Consider the following 21,371-nt stretch of genomic DNA (forward strand, 5'->3'; position numbering starts at 1 on the left):
GGCTAGGGCCCCCTCTCCCAAAGTGCCCCTCTAACTAGAACAGCTACTGGTCCGACTGTCTAAATGGAATACATAGTTCAGAGTGTGTGCAATATGCATGACAGCTAGTCCATTCAGTTAATGCCTTTTGATGCTGGGGCACTTAAAGGGATTGGGTAACTTAGCCTCAGATTCTCAAAAAAAATCCTGGATTTAGCTCAGACGGCAATCATAATTATAAACCTTTAGGTCATACATGAATCCCATGACTTTTACAAGCCAATCGCCTGTCTGATTGTAAAGATATCTAAGATTGGAATTAGAAATTTCAGAATTTGTTTTCCTAACGGTTTTTATAACACTACAGTCCATTGGGGAAAATGAGTATTGTAAAACTGGTCACTCAAAGATTTTTACTTTTTTGAGGCACAATTCATGATAATTTTGAAGCACAATATTTTTTAGGGCTTCAATATTGCACCATTACAGACACTGATAGTTTGTAGGGTCATGCATCTCAGATTTAGTATTGTTCAACATTGCCTTAAAGATTGATCTGAAGAGTGTATTGCTCTTTAATTTCATTTAATGATAAAAACATTACGGGTACAGCTGTCTCAATAAACAAAGCAGATACTACGCCTGTTGGTTGCTGTCTTCAACGGTGTCCCTTTACCATAACAAACCGGTATGCAAATGATCTCATGTACACCATCTAAAATACAGGCATAGAGTCTAGTCTACAGGCGCCAAACCTTTTTAGTTACTGTGCATAACAGTGTCTGCATTGTAAGACTAAGCTGATAGCATACTGCATAGGCTCTGTTCATTAGCTGCTCCAGACATACATAGCTAGGCTATGCACAAGGCTTTAGGAATGATGGTAAAATGCCAATTAAGAGACTGCGTTTTCAGACTACATAGAGTCAAGGGGTAAATGGTATTGAGTACCGAAGCTGTGACATCATAACAATTTTTTTGGAGAATTTCTCAATTTTGTCTTCATTTTCCAAAAGAACATCAAAAATATTGTCCGATTGTCGAAAACCAATTGAATATGTTAAGTATTGGCTGAAATCTGAATAAATAGATGTCCTATAGGAACTCAGTGTTATATTGCTCTGGCTCCTAATGTTACGAACCAGAGCAATATAACACTGAGTTCCTATAGGAAATCTATTTATTCAGATGGTCATATCTCAGCCAATCCGACCTTCGGACATTATTTTTGATGCCCTTTCGGAAAATAAAGAAAAAAATGAGAAATTCAAAAAAGATAATTTGATGACGTCACACTTCACCACTATATAGGGCTGTATAGGAAACTCTTTTGACATCTCTTTATAATTACCTAAGGAAGTAAATCCTTAAAAAAAGTGTTTCATTAACAACTTTTGCTTTCAGGAGACTGAAATAGTGAATCCTAAATTTAAAAAAATGAAAATGCTCTTCAAGATGAATGGCCGCAACAAAAGCTGCTTTTCTTTTCAAGTTCAAGAGGATCAGAAACAGAAACAGTGACCTACATTATGATTATTGTTCCTAACTTCCTACGAAAGGGATATCAAATAAAGTTGAACGATGAACCACTTAATCGAAACCCTCGAATGGACATTCAAAACTATCACTCATGACAATCATTCATAAACCTACTTACACCTTCTAGCAACGTTAACACCAGTGTATTTATACATTTTTTTATTTTTAGTACAGAGCAATTGGGAGACGACCATCGCAAGATACGTCACAGAGTTGTCAATTACGGTGTTTGATTGATCGCACCTTTAAAAATTCACAACTTTCTTATTTTCACACAGATTTTGCTCAAACTTTCACTGACCTGTTCCTTTCATTTTTCTGTTTCCATTAAAACCCAACTTAATATTAGGGCTTCAAGATTACACCATATCACAGACACTGATAACACGTAGGGCCATCTCAGGTTTAACATTGTTAAAGACCGTCAATACAACTGGGCCAGAAGGGATTAGACCACACAGCGAGGTCACTGACAGGTGGCTATCTCATTAACTCAGCTCTCAACTAACATAAGAAAAAGAAGATCATGGGGGACCAACAGGCACCGATTGGAGAAGTTTTCTATATAGAGGGAGCAAGTAGCTACAAGTAGGACAGTGGGGCTTTAAATGATGCCTTTAAGAAGTCATTAGGACAGCATCTTGTCTTTAAAGATGCTGTCAACATTCTTCACAGCTGGCTAATGAATGAGATGGGACTGATAAAGAGAGCGCCGACCCCGTCACACTGATTACACACGACGCTGACATTTGCTAAAATAATGAACTTAGGAATGATTGGCTTGCCATACTCCCCCTTGCTAGTCTAATACTGGCAGACCCAATCCTTGCCAACCGTGAAGAGAAGGTTGAGTTCTGGGAAGAGGTAAAACTGATTTTTGAGCGTTATCATTGTTATTATGCAAGTGTGGAAGAATATCAGATAAAAAATGTTCCCTGAAAAGCATGGCTCTTCAAATGCCTTAATATTCTAAATATAGCATGTAACAGCATTCAAATCAGGGCTGATTTTTATGCCACATGTACGTAGTCCCAGATACAGTGTACATTTTCTGTGTACAGTGCTTGTAACTTTACCAAGACTGGGCTAAATTTCTTTTCATTTTGATGAGATCCAAAAACTTGCAGTACACACCAATACTTATATACTAGATGATATATATTCTGATCGATTCCACACCGTTTCTTTCGCAATGCAATCGCACGACCAGAACTCAACTTTATCTTTAAATAGCAAGTTGCACTACACTACTGTATGAATGACATTTCATCTTAATGCAGATGTCTAAGGTAATTGTGAAGATAATTGTGGTGTTTGAGGTTTGTGGGAGGTTTTCTTATCTTGCCTGACAGTAGGGCTTTTAAATGTGTATGACAATGATAATGGTCCTGTGTACTTGAATCTTACAACAGCGAATGACAATGCCATTTTGCAATCCCAGTAGAAGTACTGCAGCGTGGGTTGATTTTTAGTCCTATCTGTTCATTTTATTAAAAAAATATAAAAAAATAACCCTTGTATTTTTTTTTAAATTCAAGCAGACTGCTATCTCCTTTTTCAATCCCATTTAAATCAAGGTAATGCCAGACAGTGTTCTACTGTATGAACAATACTCAAGAATTATATTCATTTTCATAATAAAAGGGGGTGGGGTGTTTAGATGAGCAATTACAATGTAACTATAAATGCATTCTCTGTCATTAAAATGAAAGTTAAAATGACGGTAACGCACAAGAGTGTTCTACTGTATGAACAACACTCAAGAAGTATATTCATTTTCATAATAAGAGCGAGTGGGGTGTTTAGATGAGCAATTACAATGTAACTAATGCATTCTCTGTATTAAAATGAAAGTTAAAATCAAGGTAACGCACACGAGTGTTCTACTGTATAAACAACCCTCAAGAAGTATATTAATTTTCATAATAAAAGGGAGTGGGGTGTTTAGATGAGCAATTACAACACACGTAATGCATTCTCTGTATTACAATTAAAATTAAAATCAAGGTAACGCACAAGAGTGTTCTACTGTATGAACAGCACTCAGGAATTACATTCATTTTCATAATGAATGGACGTGGGGTGTTCAGATGAGCTATTACAACACAAGTTATGTACTCTCTGTAAAAATGAAAGTGAATAGAAAACAGGCAGCAAAACACAACCATCTGATAGGATTGAGCTTTCATGAAAGGAAAAGAAAAAAGAAGAGGACAATTTAGCAAACATTTAAAGGCCACAATACATTTAAAACAAATTTTTTATTCCAGCAAGTGATCTTCATCTTTCTTTCAATGAAAATGATAACATCAAACTGTTCTCACATTTTATGCGAAGGTCTGGGACCCGTTTCACAAAGCCTTTTTTCAATGACAAATGACAAAAATTAGTGAAAAATCTGCTGATAACCAATCAGAAGCAAGGATTTCAGTAGCTTATAACAAAGACTGTCATTTGTCGCTGATGACAAGTTTTGTGAAACAGGGCCCAGAACGAGACTTTAATACAGTGAAACTGACCCTCATCTTTCATTCAATGAAAGTGATAACATCAAACTGTTCTCACATTTTATGCGGAGGTCTGGACTCTGGAGGATGATGCAAGTAAAAGGCGGCGGCACTTTCCTGGCGAGCTTGAGATCTTCGAAGCATACATATATTTATAAAAAGAGAAATATAGAGAGTCTGGCATTTTTTAGAGAATGCTACATGGACATCCCGATTTACTACTACCGTCCGTTTTCCGTACCCGTTGTGTGATTGGCGGGTTCTCGTCGGCTTGGAATTTCCTGGAAAGAAAAGAAAGTAAACGCATGACACATTTCTGTTTAAATTTGAGGTTTTTACAAGTTTAACGTAAAGTTGAGATATGGGTGGTGTTTCGCAAAGCCTTTTTTCAATGACAAATGACAAAAATCGGTGACAAATCTGATGATAGCCAATCAGAAGCAAGGATTTTAGTAGCTTATAACAAAAATTGTCATTTTTCAGTGATGACAGGTTATGTGAAACACCCCCCTGGGCCTTGTCTAATAAAGAGTTACCATTGATCCGAATCAATCGCAAGTCCTCCAATCAATTGTAAGTTTGCAGTCTCCTATCTCTTATGTACATGGTTGTGAACAATATCAATTGCATGTAAGTTGCGGTTAAATATCAACTCTTTATAAGTTGGGGGCCTGGTGATATGATTGCATTGCTATGAGAATTTTTAGAAGCGTCAAACCAATATGGAATTAACTCTGTTCCATTTGATTTATTTTTTTGAAAATGAAATAAAAATTAAAAAATTACCTTATTCTCCTGATGAGTTCAAAGAAAGAGTTATCAACATTCATCCTAGTCTTTGCACTGGCTTCTAGGTACTGGAGTTTGAGTTCGTTACCGAGCTGTTGGGCTTCTTGAAGAGATACCTAGAGGGCGGAAGGATGGGTGGGAGGGGAGGGGAGGGGGAGGGGAGGGGAGGGGAGGGGGAGGGGGAGGGGGAGGGGAGGGGAAGGGGGAGGGGGAAGAGAAACAGTGAGAAATTAAAAAAAATAAAAATCAAATCATTTTTATTCAACAAAAAAATGGTATAATACAATAGAACATTTTACATCTACATGCATAAAGTAAATGCTACGGTCACAAATACCATTACGAACTGCTACGAACGCTGTACGAACTATATTCAGACAATGTCAATGGAAAACAGGGAGATTCGTATGTAATTATCGTTCGTACAAACCTTTGTGACCGTAGCATACCATACACTATATTTGGTGGAAAGTGGTACATGTATCTCTCTGTTTTCTATTACTTAAAGCCCCACTGTACTACTTGTAGCTACTTGCTCCCTCTATGTAGAAAACAATGCCTAATCGGTGACCATTGGTCCCCCATGATCCTCTTTTTCTTATTTTAATTGAGAGCTGAGTTGATGAGATAGCCGCCTGTCAGTGACTACCCTGGGTGGTCTAATCCCTCATGGCCAAACTAGTACAGACGGCCTTTAAAGTAGTCACCCAAAGAATCAAAATTGTTTTGAATTGATGCAAAATTCATATCATTGCGAAGGGGAAGCCTTACCGATCAAATATAATAACTCCCCTCTTCAAAATATGTTCGGGGCCCGCAGTAATCATCTCTCAAAAATGTTAATTTTGAGATCCAGATTTTCTGCCTTCAGCGGTCCTCTGTAAAGCGACTTAACAAAATATGCTTTAAATATACTGTAGCACTATTAAAAAAGTATTTGACATTTATAATATTGTTCAAACATATTTTTAAAGATTCCTGAATGTGGTAGGAAAACTTTTTCACATAAAAGTTTGAAATTCTCTGTCTGGATAACTAACCTGTCCAGACACCCCCAATGTATTTAAAGACCGTCACCACTACTGGGCCAGAAGGGATTAGACCACACAGAGAGCCATCGAGGTCACTGTGACAGGTGGCTATCTCATTAACTCAGCTCTCATTTAACATAAGAAAAAGAGGATCATGGGGGACCAACAGGCACCGATTGGGGAAGTTTTCTATATAGAGGGAGCAAGTAGCTACATGTACAAGTATGGCAGTGTGCCTTTAAATGTGAGTAATCTTATGCCACTCATTTGTAATCCTTAGGCCTGTCCTCATCAGCTTGAGTTTGCCAAATAACCCGCTATTTTCAGACTCGGGTTATAATCCCAAAGCTTGAAATTGCGTCTTCACCAGACCGCTACGCTCATCACAAACTACATTCTCGTTCGGACGGGCTCAAATTAGCCTCTATTTCTCAAATAGCTGGATATTTTGGAAACAAGACCAAGATTTCTCGGGATATTTTCTTGACCAGATATCTCGCTTATTGCGACTGCGGGCTGATGAAGATGCAGATTAACTGGTTAATTTGCGATTGGGATAGTTAAAATAGAGAGTTACATTGTATTTGGCAAACACAAGCTGATGAAAACAGGCCTAATGATCTTTATGTAAGGTTGACTCACAGTACAAGGTCCACATCCACATACATGTAGGCAGCACAATCGATACTTATATCCTCATAAATATTTCATTTAAAGGTAAAGACGAGTTTTGGCAACGCCCCCCTCTCAAAATATGAAATGGAACCTCTTATTACCAATCATGTGAAAGAATGTGTTTAGACTAATACGTGATGATACACATTTTGCCGAGAAACCGCCTACTAATTGATATATTTGGTAAATTATTATATCTATTTGGACCTGATAGATATCGAGCACGTGTCGCGTAGACCCATATACATCTTTCTGTATACAGTGCTTGTAACTTTACCAAGACTGGGCCAAATTTCTTATCATTTTGATGATTTCAGAACCTTGCAGTATACACACCAATACTTATGCTACATGTAGATGATCAACCTTTTCTGATCGATTCCACAACGTTTCTTTCACAATGCAATCGCCTGACCATAAGTGGTCTTTATCTTTAATTGACTCACAGCACAAGATCTACATCCACATTGTGTACATGTACATGTAGGCAGCACATTCGATAATCAACCTCATACATGTATATTATATATTTCACTTTTAAAAATAATCTAACTCAGAAACAAGGAGGGACAATTCTGAGAAGTTGACATTTCCTGATGTTTGAAATTGATCTTGCAGTGAAACCGCAAGTTCCAAAGCTAGGGCATTGGCAGGAAACGTCCTCGATAACATAATGTATGATAAAAATTTACAAAAAAATGCACTCCTACAATGCATGAAGTCTAATCGTAAACGGGATAGACCTCATATACTGTACATGTAGCTGACAGGTGTAAATCAAACAATATGTTTTTAACTTTTATACCAGTAAAATACTCTACTACTACAGTATAACATGGGTTATATTATCTTGAATCATATACCAATTTGGTGCATGATTTTAATACTAAAATGGAAAGAAATTTCTTAAACTTAGTTTTGAAGCCGTTTTCCCCCTCCTTTTTGAGAGACGACTGCCAGGATAGTAATGCTGCTACAGTGTATGTTTGCAAATTATGTTCAAAATCAAGTCAGTCAGTGAAAGAGAGGGAGAAAAGGAGGGAGAAAAGGAGGGAGAAAAGGAGGGAGAAAGGAGGAAGAAAAGGAGAGAGAAAGGGAGAGAGAAAGAGACAGAGAAAGGGAGAGAGAAAGGGAGAGAGAAAGGGAGGGAGGGAGAGAGAGAGAGAGAGAGAGAGAGAGCAGGCTATTTTTAGAGATTGTAAGAATCCTGCTTCGTCAGAAAAGAAGTGATTTCCCAGAATTTGAGCTAGGCCCCTATAAAAACCTGCTATGTACATGTACATTGCTCCCCTGAAGGCTGAACTTGATAAAAAAAATGTATCCTTACCAATTTTGTACAGTGTGCCACCAACATACAATAGTGCTCCTCTTTTGAAAATCAATGTGCTTGAAGTTTTTGCAGATTTCATGAAATTTTCATGCAATGACATTATTGAATTGTAATTGACAGTCACATAACTCTAAATTTTCTCATGATGCATTATTTAGTTTCATTTAACAGTTCGCAAAGTTCTATGTCGTAAAAGTGTCTGGTTTTCCAGTACACAAAAAAAGCAGCATCTTTCAACATTTCAACTCAAAAGACACTTGGAACCTACTCGTCCAAAAATGTTCTGAACTTTGCCCCCCCCCCCTCCTTTCCCCCTCCCCCAACATAAAAACTAAAAACTCCCCCCCCCCCCCCCCCCCCCCCCCCCCCCCCCCCCCCCCCCCCGCATATTGTTCTGTACTGACAGTTTCAACCATTCAATTTTGCTCTTTTGGAATACCAGTAATCACAACTCAAAAGTAAAATGCTAAGCTATTTTGTGCACTAGCTAACAGTAACTAATGTACAACTGCAACATTCCAAAGCTATATAGACTGAATCGAGAAGACAAGGAACTTCGAGGATGAGGAATTTCCTTGACTTTTTTTTAGACACTTGGATTCCCAGGTCTCGCAGAGATAGAGTTTCCTTATTCAAAAATAGCAACCCTGTTTACATCTGGAAAAAAATGTGATCTGGTTGCAACCCTTAGGGGCAGTATTAAAGGGTAGCGGCAGGGGCAATTTGTCTGAATTTTCTAAACATGATAGAAAGAAAGAATGGAATACTTATTTTTTTCTTTTTTATCGAAAGAGATAATGTATATTTCAGTTGACGGGCTGATTAAATGAACAATACTACTGAAAAATGAGCTAACCTTTATTAGGGCGGGGGTTCAGGGGTGGGGGGTTCAGGGGTGGGCCTTCTTTCTCTATGCCTGCTTCTCAGAGCTTTGAGAAGGAATACTCCCGCTCCCCCCCCCCCCCCCCACTCAGTGTTATTTAGGGTAGGAATATGCGTGTTCCCAGCACCCCCTCCCCCCCCCCCCTTTCAGCTTAAGTCCGGTGTGTAAAGTCAATACGGGTAGATCTTTTTCTTTTGTTATACAAGCCTTTTCAGCACCCCCCCCCCCCCCCCCCCCCCCTTTCAGCATACTGTAAGTCCGGTGTGTCAAGTCAATACGGGTAGATCTTTAAGATCGTTAAGAACCAAAGATTTTGGGAACATGCATGCGGTCCCTCCATTCCCGGAGTGGGGGGGGGGGGGGGAATACTGTAATTGGGGCCAAAACTGAAGAGACTCTGGCATAAGGACTGATAATTTTGCAATCTACAATGCGCATGTAAACCGACACTCTTTGCGTTAAGGTTTTATGCAACAAACAAATTCACTCTCTTATTTCCCTCTTGCTATTAATGCACTTGTGATTTCCACAAACACATGCAAAATTTACTTCTCCAAACTTCCTCTTTTACATTATCCAAACCTTGGTTTACAGGGTGTAACAACAAGGAAATTCTATATACATGAATATATTTATATCATAATCATATATCTATATATATCTTTACAAAAACATTTAGTATAAATAGCACTACTGGTGCAGGAATGATTAGGAAATAATGGTCACAATTCGTATAGGTTTTTGTTCCTACCTCAGAAGATGTATTTATTGAATTCAATAATTACACGCTGTACAATACGGTCTTAATAATAGTCTTGCAGAAATGTTGCCCCATCTTCTTATTTAAAGCTCAACATTTCTTGGCACATGGCACTGTTTTTGCCTACCGGTACTTAAAAAAAGGCCAACAAAAAAATCTGCTTTGTTTCTGATGGGAACCATGGAAAACTCATCCCAATCAAAAAACAAAATGGCTGCCTGTCTGATGGTGGCCTTCAAAAATCTCAAACAAAATGGCGGCGGGTACTTACTATTCTACTGTCCTCTAGATCTGCTTTGTTTCCGATGAGGATCATAGGAAACTCGTCCCTGTCCTTTACTCGAAGGATCTGTCGGTGGTACTTGTAGATTTCATCAAAACTAGATGGGAACATGGGTCCAAGACAGGAAGGAAACAAGGGAAATCATGAGTGAAAGAGAAAGAGAAAGAGAGAAACTGCGAGAGAAAGAGAGAAACTTGGAGATATACACTGTAGATCATATGTGCAACAACAATGGCCTATCAGCTAGACAATTGTTATATTCTTTGTTCAATTTCGTTCATTCAAAGAGAGATAGATAGAGATCAGTATTTTCAAACATAAAACTCATTAAAATCATTGATTAAAGAGTTACATGTATTAAAGAAGGTAATGGCAATACACAATTGCATTCATTCAAACAGAATTAGATAGATATCAGTATTTTCAAACATGAAACTCAATAAAAAAGCATTGATAAAAAGAGTTACCGGTAAACGTATTTAAGAAGGAAATGGCATTGAGTTTTATTTTCAATACAAACGAAAATACCTCCCGAAAGAAGGAAATAGCAATGCACAATAACAAAATGTGAACAAACTCAGTGGGGGTTGAAATAAAAGATGGTTATTCCATCTTTAGCAATTTCAACCCTGTATTTAACAGAAAAAAAACCATCTTGCAGATCTCTGTTTATTACCTTGTTCTGTTGGTGAGGGCGAAGACGAGCAGGAAACCATCTCCTGTTCTCATGTATTGCTCTCTCATTGCACTAAATTCATCTTGCCCAGCTGTGTCGAGGACTGTGCATTAAAAAAAAAAAAAAAATTAAAAATGATGGAAAAAAATTGTTGGGTTAATCAAATTACAGCAACATTTTTAGAAAAGGAGCAAACATACATGTACATGTATCTATCTTTCACTATACATGTATGTAGCAACATTATCTTTAAACGTCTTGTTCACACCAAGGTGTTGAACCCATGTGTACGTTTCCATTTTGATGTGAACCCAAGAGAAAGGAGTTGACATTGATCTAGGAGGAGGACTACCATACAGCTCCCCTTTCTCTGTCTTTCTCTCTCGCCCACTCCCTTCCTCTCTCTCTTTCTCCCCTTTCTCTCCCCCTCTCTCCCTCTCTCCATCTACAATGTACCCTCTCCCCACTCTCTATCCCTATCCCTCTCTCTCTTTCTCTCTCGCCCACTCCCTTCCTCTCTCTCTCTTTCTCAGGGCCCTTTCTCTCCCCCTCTCTCCCTCTCTGTATTTTTCTCTCTCCCTCCCTCCATCTCCCACTCTCTTCCCCTCCCCTCTCCCCCTCTCTCCATCTACAATGTACCCTCTCCCCCCACTCTCTATCCCTCTCTCTCTTTCTCTTTCTCTCTCTCTCTTTCTCTCTCTCTCCCTATCCCTCTCTCTCCCTCTACAAGTACATGTACATGCATTGGGCTGTAGTACATTGAAAATGGTGGGTGGGGGGGGGGGGGGGGGAGGGGGAGGTTTCCGCTATAATCAATGCATAATTTCTTTCTGAAAAGGATCAAACATATCATGTATTATCTTTCACATTGACACAAGCAAGTGAAGACCCACTCAAAAATAGGAAAAAATGGGCAGTAAAGCGGCAAATACTTCCTCTTTGGTTAGAATAACAATTTTGGAGACACCACAAAGTACCTCTTCGGCTGGTTCAAGTTCCCACTGATCCCAGTAGGAAGCTACACGAATGAGTCATGGCCTAAACTTAAAGGGATTGGGTATCAATATAGGCCTGTCATCATCAGCTCGAGATAGCCAAATTGCCTGCTATTTCTGATTTGGGAAATAATCCCGAAGTTACAAATCGCGTCCCTATCAGTTCGAGACTTGAAATTCGAGCTCAAGAAATTAGCTAGAGATTAAAAACAAAAATTCTTCTGTTTCAATTATTATTTCTGAAAAATGAACAGAGTAAAAGCAACAATATAATATATAATATCATTTTAAAACTACAAAACAGGCACCCGCTCATGCACTCATATACATATACACACCCACACCCACACATTCACACTCACATACTTTCCCAGGGGGCAAGTTTACATTACAAAAAGTCAATGAGGATGTTAATGACAACAGAGCTTTGCAAGACTACTACTCAATTTCAGTTAAACTTGATAGACCATTTCTTAAAATGGACTTGTAACTTATTTTTCTTTTGGGCAATTTTATATTCTATTTTTTTTTTTGCTCAGCTTTCGCACATACATTGTATTGCGAGTCTTTGGGCTGGTGAGGATGCACCGGACAAATACCGGTAGCTGGATATTTTGCCTATTTTAGCCCAAGATATCTTGGGATGATTGTCTCGACCAAATATCCCGCTAATTGCTACTTTGGTCTGATGAAGACGCGATTAAACTGGATAATTTGCGATCGGGATAGTTCAAATAGCGGGATATTTGGCAATGGCAATCTCGAGCTGATGAGGACAGGCCTTTTGTCTCAGATTCTGAAACAAAATTCTTGATTTAGCTCATGCTGCAATCATAATTATAAACCATTAGGTCAGTCAGGAACCCCATGACTTTTACAAGCCGATCGGCTGTCTGATTATCAAGATATTTATGATTTGATTGAATATAAAAATTTCATTTTTCGTTTTCCTAACGGTTTTTTGTAACAGTCTATTGGAGAAAATGAGTATAACCGGTCACTTTAGATATTTACTTTCTTGATCCATTCCACACCTTTTCTTTCACAATGCAATCGCATTACCAGAACTCAAGTTTATCTTTAAACATGTGTAAATCAATGACTCAGTGCATATAAAAGCGATATGTACAGTATACAGTACATGTACAGTAGCAATAATACCAAGGGCCAAAACAACCAATAAAACATCACATGACTGTCTGCCATGCATTGCTTGGTCTATTCACATCCCTTTTCGGGCATCAACATGTACCTGGTACAATGTATGTTGTTTAAAACAAATACAAAAGGTAGGCAATTGATATGCAAACAACACTTAGTGTAATTAACTGACTCATTGTACACATACATGTAACAATTACCCAAGGCCAAAATGATGTTAGATTAAATTTAAATATTGACTTATTTTGACATGCTTTGCTGATAACTTTAGTTCACTACTTGGTATTAAAACTTCTGTGAATACTTTGGCTTCTGTACATGTATGATTTGTACTCCTTGTAAATTTGATGTTTTTGTTTTTTGTCACTCAAGAAAAAATCTGTAGACTGGTTGAATTGTGGCTTCTGTTGAATCCTTAAAGATGTAAGCATTCTCACAAAACATTTAAACCACAACAAATTAATTGTTCACATACTTTAAAAAGTACAAACTTGGTATAAAGGGTATATTTTGAAATTCCTCTGAGCAGTGAAAGAAATTGAAATCGCACTCTCATTCTCTCTTGTCCGTTGTGTTTTTTTTTTTTTCATTCTAAATTAATTTTAAACTAAATTAATGAACAATTCAACATGTATGTATTTTCACATTCATGTCAAAAGTTCAAATGCGAAAGGCATCTCATATAATTGATGAATTTCCCGATTGAAACATAAGCAAGGGAATCTTTAAATTGGCAACATGGATTTGATTGCAAAATCTCTTATTTTTCCTGCAAAGGATTTGAAATTTAAAAAAATATGCGAGTGCACTGTACATTATAAATTCTAATTTTATTAAAGAGAAGAAAAAACTGAAAGGAAAGTATAGCCAATTTGATTGAGCAGAGCTGATATTTCAGTTTCACACCTGTCCTCCAAATTTAGAGACAACATACAGTACAGTTGTGATAAGCACACGGTAGTACACAGTAGCTTTAATTGACGGGTTGCTATTTGAGTCTTGTTATCTGCTCACGAGGAATGCACGCAATGTGAAATCAACCCGCCAGCTAACCAGTAACCTGCTCGGAATCCTCCCCCAGAGTTCAAACTCTCCCCTTCCATAGGTTTAAAGGGATGGTTGAGTTTTGTTGCAGAGGGCTTTTTGGTGTTGGTTATAATACCGGTACCCACAACCAGCCGACCCGTGTATTGTGATTATTATTAATAAATTAATAAACGGTCACCATATTTTTTTGAAAGTGTAGCTGAATTGGTATGATCAACTTGGATAAATTTCACTCATTTGGGGGTCTAAAATTATCTTCATAGCAATTTTAGGTCCTAAAAGAGCACTACAAATGTCATAAATAAGAACAGGAGTGATAACCAGGCACTTTGAAGACATTTACGGTCTGAAACAAGAACTCAATTAGCCCTTTAAACTTTAAACCGGATAGTCTCATGCTCAGACACAATACTGTGCATTAAAAACCAGGAACTTCTGCAACATGAAACTTTCATGAAAGGTCTTTTTTTCTAGCATTTTATAATAATATTTGGTTCTTGTATATAGCGCACAAGGTCGCATATTACATTAAAACCTCTCTTTGCGCTTCAAAAGAGCTTTGGAAATGTTACTCCGGCTTTAGCATGGCTGCTATTATGGCGCTCTAACATTACACCGTTGCCAAACAATGTAACCCTAGCTTCCTCATGAAACCGGTGCTCTGCATAGAGTACCAAAGTATGACGTTAATAATAATCAGACATACACATGTACTGCCAAGTTGTCAAGTTTACTGGTTCTAAGCCATTTTGTGCAAAATAAATAATGGTGTAGTGATGACACCAGCCCCAAACTGTGAATTGTTTGCTCCAGCTCGTTGCTTGAATGATTTCACAGTGAACCTCATACATAGTCATAGGCGCTGTTGTTTAGAACCAGTAACCGAGACGACAAACAAATACGACCTTAGTACTTTAGTACTCTATTGATATTAAGCTAATAATTTTTAACACATGTATTCAAATTTCTTAGTAACAAGGAAAATCAAACATGAAAAGTAAACATTGAACAAATCATCTGTTCAGAGCCGGAAGGGCCTTGAAGTCCGGTGTGTAAAGTCAATACGGGTCGACCATTTTCTTTTGTTACGAAAGGACATTTTGGTAACACGCATGGGGTCCGTCCGTTCTCGGAGTGGGGGGCCGGGGGAAACATGTACATACATGTAAGCACTTGTATTTCAAAATGTCAAACAATTTTCACACAATTTTGTTTGAACTTTGAACTTGTACATGTTTGAACTTTGACATGACTTGTTATTATACTGGTGTGTTGGCTCAGTCAGTAGAGCGTCCGCCTCACAACCGGGAGGTCGTGGGTTCGAACCCCAGCCGCGTCATACTAAAAGATGTTAAAAGACGGGAGTTGCTGCTACCTTGTTTGGCATTCTACAATAGGGGATAGAGCAACATCGATCTGGCACTGCTCTGGGGCTGCCGGGCTCACGATCAATTGAGTAAAAAGAATTTCCATTTTCGGTTTAACTTAATAAAATTTGTAGTGGACTTTAAAAGATTATTATTATGACACTTACTGTCTAATTTACATACGGTGTTATCTATGACGCATTGTTTGGTGTAGGAGTCTTCTATCGTTGGGTCGTAATCGGTTACAAAGTAGGACTGCAGTGAGGAAGATAAAGAACAGGAACAAAAAATTATATTTCAATTATAATAACGATAATTATGATTTATATATACATGTATGTACTGTACATGTTTATTGAGTTTGAGTTTGAGTTTATCAGCAACAACAATAAGAACAAGTAATACATATTGTATTAATCTTGATTACATAAAATATATACAAAATAATAAATGAATAAGATAAACATTGTTTTCCAAAATATGTTATACCGGTATATAAAATTACGAATGAAAGAAAATATTATGTACATGTACATGTATGTACCGGTACACACTTTTGTTGAACATTACATGTAAAGGGGTTAATACCATGTACACTGTACATGGACATACTGTACTCTGCAATATACACAAAGTTCACATCATATACAAATCATTGTAATATCCTGACCTCAAGTTTACAGTCTGGATGTAGGAATGGCAATACTACACAATGTGCAAAGAAATGGCCGCGTTGTATGTTTTGTATAAACAGGCTAGATCTGAGAGCTAGAAGTAAAGTCTCATGAAATATCCTTGGACTTTATGTGAGTTATTCAGTCGTGTGATCTTGAGTAATATCAACAATGATTGAACTGGGTTGGTTATCGATTGAATCATATGTCACATGTTACTGTCATATGATTGTGTACCAGTTATTGGCCTATTGCCAAATTATAACAGCTCAGTCAATCTTTTTCAACAAACCTTTATCAATCAATTAGAAGGACCGAAAATGATTCTCTCCAAACGACAACAATACTACTGGTACTACTACAGTTAAAGTACTACATTGTACAACTACATGTATACCATGGCCCCGTCTTACAAAGAGTTGATATCAATCGTAAGTTATTTGCGATTGATATCAATCGTAACTATGTACATAAGAGATAGGAGACTGCAAACTTGCGATTGATTGGAGGACTTACGATTGATTTGGATCGATCGTAACTCTTTGTAAGACGGGGCCCAGTACCACTACCACTACCACCACCACTACCACTACCACTACCACCACTACCACTACCACCACCACCACTACCACTACCACCACCACCACCACCACCACTACCACCACCACCACCACCACCACTACCACTACCACCACTACCACTACCACTACCACCACTACCACTACCACTACCACCACCACTACCACCACTACCGCTACCACTACCACTACTACTACCACCACCACTACCACTACCACTACCACCACTACCACCACCACCACTACCGCTACCACTACTACTAGTAGAGTCTTGTACAGTGCTCATGTCTGGAACGTTACCACTCCTGGCACACCATCATTATTACCCTGGCATTCGCACGACTGCTATTACAGTGCTCTAGCAAATTTAAAGGTATTACAAAGTTTTGGTATGGGGTCATGAATTCGGTTCAAATTTAAATATTGGAATCAGACATACATGCGTTCCAACAATATTCATTGATCATTGTCGCGGTTGAAATCGAGTCTGAAGTTATGAAATTATAAATAATAAACTCTTTATGTTGTATAGCTCCCTCTCAAGGTCAATATATTAATTTAGCTTTGAAACAATGTTTCTTGACTCAAATCGACCGATTAGCTATTCCCGTTTGGAAATTATATATCACAACTACTGTACATATTCTGAGATTTCCATGGTCGCAGCTACCATTGTACGGCCATAGGCGCTATTTGAAATTTATCAAAATTTACCAGGAGCACCGGTAAATTTTTATATTCAATATTTCTTGAAAACAGAAGTGTTTTAGGGGCTAATTTTTTTAGTGCTTATCCTGTAATACATCCACAGAGGCATCCAATATATCAAAATTGTAAAGATTCACTATCCACCCAATTTTCAAAATTTCCCGAAACTTTGTATTACCTTTAAGGAAGGAAGTTTGTTCCTGCCAGGTACCCATTTACAGGTACTTGTACCTCCCCTGGGTGGAGTGCGACAACTGTAGATTAATGCCTTGCCAGAGGACATTACTAAATTGTGACAGGGCTGGATTTGAACCCCCCCCCCACCTTGTGCTTCACAGTCCAGAGACTCATCCACTGTAGGCCTGTAACCAATCATCGGATCGGGGGCCAATCTTGAGCTGATCAGATGTGATCGGATAATCTTTTCTGATCGGTGATCAATTAAAATGATCAGGAAAAAATTGGAATAATTTTTTTTTTTTATGCCGAAAATTTTCAAGTTTTGGGCCATCTTGGATTATAATGTAGGCATGCATTATAATCCAAGATAGCGGCCCGCATGTTTTGCCTCTTCTCTAAGACCAATATTATTAATTTCAAAGTCATGAAAAGGCACTAAATATCAACATGATCTACAATAACTCCAAATCACAAAATAATACCAGCTATGAATTTTGTTAAAGCATTTGATAGCCAAAACCTTGACAATTTTTGGCATTAAAAAAAAAAAATAAATAAAAAATTGCCAATACCGATCACAGGTGCGAGGGTGTCGCTCCGATCTTCCGATCCGATCAAAGCCCCAACTTACAGGTTGATGATCAAAATTATAATTCATTGCTTGTTTACCGGTACCAGGATTGCTTGATGTGGTTGAAATAAATGTAGCCTTGGACTTGAACTTGCATGAGGAAATATCTATACTTCCTCTATAGATGCATTCATCCTCTATACATTGTAGATGCATTCATCCTCTATAGCTGCATTCATCTTGAGCTATAGATGCATTCATCCTCTATAGATGCATTCATCCTGAGCTATAGATGCATTCATCCTCTATAGATGCATTCATCCTGAGCTATAGATGCATTCATCCTCTATAGATGCATTCATCCTCTATATATGCATTCATCCTCTATAGATGCATTCATCCTCTATAGTATGCATTCATCCTCTATAGATGCATTCATCCATAGAAAATTCAAAGGAAGAGTGTACATGTACATGTATGTTATGGCAATAATAATAAATATTTATGCAAGATAATATAATTGATCATCAAAATAGTGCTTTGTAACTCTGTACAGTATAGCACTTCTAGGTATAGATACTGAATTTTATGTACATGTAGATCATTTTAAATGACAAATTTCATGTGAAGATGATCTTTAAAAATAGACACCTGACAACATACAAATGGACACGAGCATACAATCATGTAGAATTTACATGTGACTACCTGTACATACAGATTGAAAGCCAGGGCTGGTATTCAATAAGAACCTTTGTCAGAAATATGAGTATTTTACTTAGTTTTCGGCTTAAATAAAATACTTAGCCAACTTTGTTATTCAGTTGAAGCTTTTGGCTATAAAGAGTATTTCACCCTAGATTTAAGACAGCTCCCTAGCAGACTTAAGCCAATAATTTGGAGACCTTGAATCGCAGGCTTATGGTTTCGATACGCAGTCAACATACATGTACGCTGCGCACAAGAATTAGCGCACATTTAATGCGACGCATTAATTGTACATTATTTTGGATTGACAATTTAACATTGTTTACAATGATTATCAGTATAAAAGTATTCTACAATGTACCTTAAAAATCGACTTCCACAACTTACATGTAAATGCTCAAATGAGATCTGAATACAAGATAAGCTAAGTAATGCTAAGTAAAATACTATCTTTAATAATCTACACTGTACATGTACATGTACATATCATTACTGACTTGAAAATTTGATAAAATTTAATACACGCAATCACGCATTATTAAATACACTTGAGCTCCAATACACTGCCCTGTATCCCAGAGCATATCGAGCGACTGAGGTGTAAATATTCAGTAAAGATGTACACTTCAATTGCTTGATTCTTCACATGGGGTCACATGTTTCATGGGGAGTCATTGACTACCGTTTCAAACAAGCTGGTGTTCAGTGACACACATGGACAGCTGATCAATTATGCGTTTCCCACTGTGTTAGGATTGTCTCTAATGGCAGTCCTCTTCAACACAATCCTTGTCGTCCCCCCCCCCCTCCTCCTCCTCCTCCTCCTCCTCATCACTATCATCATCACCATCTTCATCATCAACAATACATCATCATCATCATTCTTAAAGTCATCATTTTCCATCTTGCAAGGGGTTACTGACTTTCATGCCATAATGACACTCCCGCCCTCCACTTCTTTTTTACTTACATGTAGTCTTTCTTCACCATATATTTCCATGAAGTCCTTGGTCTTCCTTTCCCTCTTTTACTGCAGTCTTACATGTATGCTATCCAATTCCGGATCCCAAGCTCTTTTCACAGGTTCATCATCTTCACTTCTAAACAGGTGATTGAACCATCTCAAATCTCAATCCACTTCTCTTTACCACTTCCGCCAGTTCCTTCGGGACCCAACTTTGCTGCAATGTGTGTGTGTGTATCGAGTTTTTACAGACGTGTATCAATCAGATATGATTATTACGTCTGGGGACTGACCTTTAAACGTCACCATCCGAAAGACGTGACTCAGTTTTGAGACTGCGTCCTCGGCTGAATCAGTTTGTAACTTCCATTGTTAGCTGGATTACAGGCGCGCGCCACAACGCATAGTTGCAATCAACTTCAGTTGTAAATATTGTGAGAAAAAAACAGTTTACCAATTGAGCCATTATGATTACAGATGAGTTCGGGGGCATGAAAATCATGAAAGAACACGCTTGTGAGTTGTGCTTTCCCTGCAAATGCAATAACAAAATATGACCCCAAAATGCTTTTGTACACATTGCCATCGACGAGCATGCAACTGCAACACAACCTGGCAAGATGACAACGAGAATATACCATGTGACAATAAGATTGAAAAAACTTAAAGTTGGTCAATATTCATTGTCGTCTTAAACTAAGTTGAGCTGAGGTCATGCGATTGCATTGTGAAAGGAACGGTGGAATCGACTAGATCTAGAAAAGGTTGATCATCTAGCATACAAGTATTTGTGTGTATTGCAAGGTTCTGGAATCATCAAAATGATAAGAAATTTGGCCAAGTCTTGGTAAAGTAACAAACACTGTACACAGAAAGTTGTACATGGGACTGCACGAACACGAGGCGTAAAAATCCGTCATGATTTTTACGATGTTAAATGACATATTTAGAATATGAAGACATTTGAAGAGCCATGCTTTTCAGAGAACATGTTTTATCTGATGTTCTTCCACACTTGCATAATAACAATGATAACGCTCACACATTTAATGTTCACCGGCCTCTTCCCAAAACTCAATTCAACCTTCTCTTTTAAAATGAAAAAACCCAAGTTAACTGTCAGAAAGTAGAATTGGTTGTCTATACAGAAACATCTACTATATTTCATCCATGAGTTAAGATGACAGTGATTGCAAAGGAAAGGCATGGAAAAATAAAAGTTATCAAACATGCTCCTATATTGTAGCTGAGCCGAATGCCCGACAAAATTGAGACCAGGGAGCTCGGCTCGGATATCAGGCCGGAGTAGCCGGGGTACTGACTGGCTACAGTCCGTTACACGCACCATTGCACAGCACCAAATTCATTCAAAAAATCTGGATGCATCCTTTACTGACTTTGTAACTTTACCTGTATAAACTGTATCGTTATGGCACTTTTCCCAACACCTCCTCCACCAACGACGACAATTTTGTGCATAGGCCCATTGCTGTTACTAGATCCGTGTGATGTCATGCTGAATTCCAAGGCATAAATCCAATTATTAGTTCTCCTTTTGCAAACGGATACAGACGACACTGTTCGTGTTTGTACTCGTACTGTATACTTCGAAGTGATTCATTTGCCAAACCCGGAAGTATACCGCTACAGTACGAACGGGTACGGTACGTACGTACTAGACCGTAACCTGCCCGAGCCTGTCCAGTTTCCGCTCGCTAGAGCAGTTTTTCACAGATAACTTCTCCGAAAACGAATACATTACGTTCTAGTTCAAACATGCATGCTTTCATGTGGTACCTGACCCCTCCCCCCTTTTCATTTTGTCTTGTATATCGGGGAAGGTTGGGGGGGGGGGGGGGGGGGTCTGGACGGCTGGTGCGGCTAGATCCTAAAATCCAATACTAATTTTTTTGTAATGGGTTTTATTTGGCAGAAAAGGGTTTATTTGACAGAAAAGCTGTATACC

General features: G+C 38.2%; 1 protein-coding gene across 1 annotated transcript; it reads right to left on the reverse strand.

Annotated features, from left to right (window-relative positions):
* Positions 1–3,047: 3,047 nt before the first annotated feature.
* On the reverse strand, positions 3,048–21,030 carry LOC763441 (ras-related protein R-Ras2). Its single transcript, XM_030988534.1, has 6 exons — positions 20,816–21,030; positions 15,190–15,277; positions 10,453–10,555; positions 9,765–9,873; positions 4,812–4,930; positions 3,048–4,306 (listed from the first exon to the last, which is right to left on the reverse strand). Exons 1-6 carry the CDS (start codon positions 20,918–20,920, stop codon positions 4,213–4,215), a joined length of 618 nt encoding a protein of 205 aa, XP_030844394.1. The 5' UTR covers positions 20,921–21,030; the 3' UTR covers positions 3,048–4,212.
* Positions 21,031–21,371: the final 341 nt, after the last annotated feature.

The sequence above is a fragment of the Strongylocentrotus purpuratus genome, unplaced genomic scaffold (genome assembly GCF_000002235.5).
Source record: "Strongylocentrotus purpuratus isolate Spur 01 unplaced genomic scaffold, Spur_5.0 spur5_scaffold_17, whole genome shotgun sequence".
In the NCBI taxonomy this organism is placed as follows: Eukaryota; Metazoa; Echinodermata; class Echinoidea; order Camarodonta; family Strongylocentrotidae; genus Strongylocentrotus; species Strongylocentrotus purpuratus.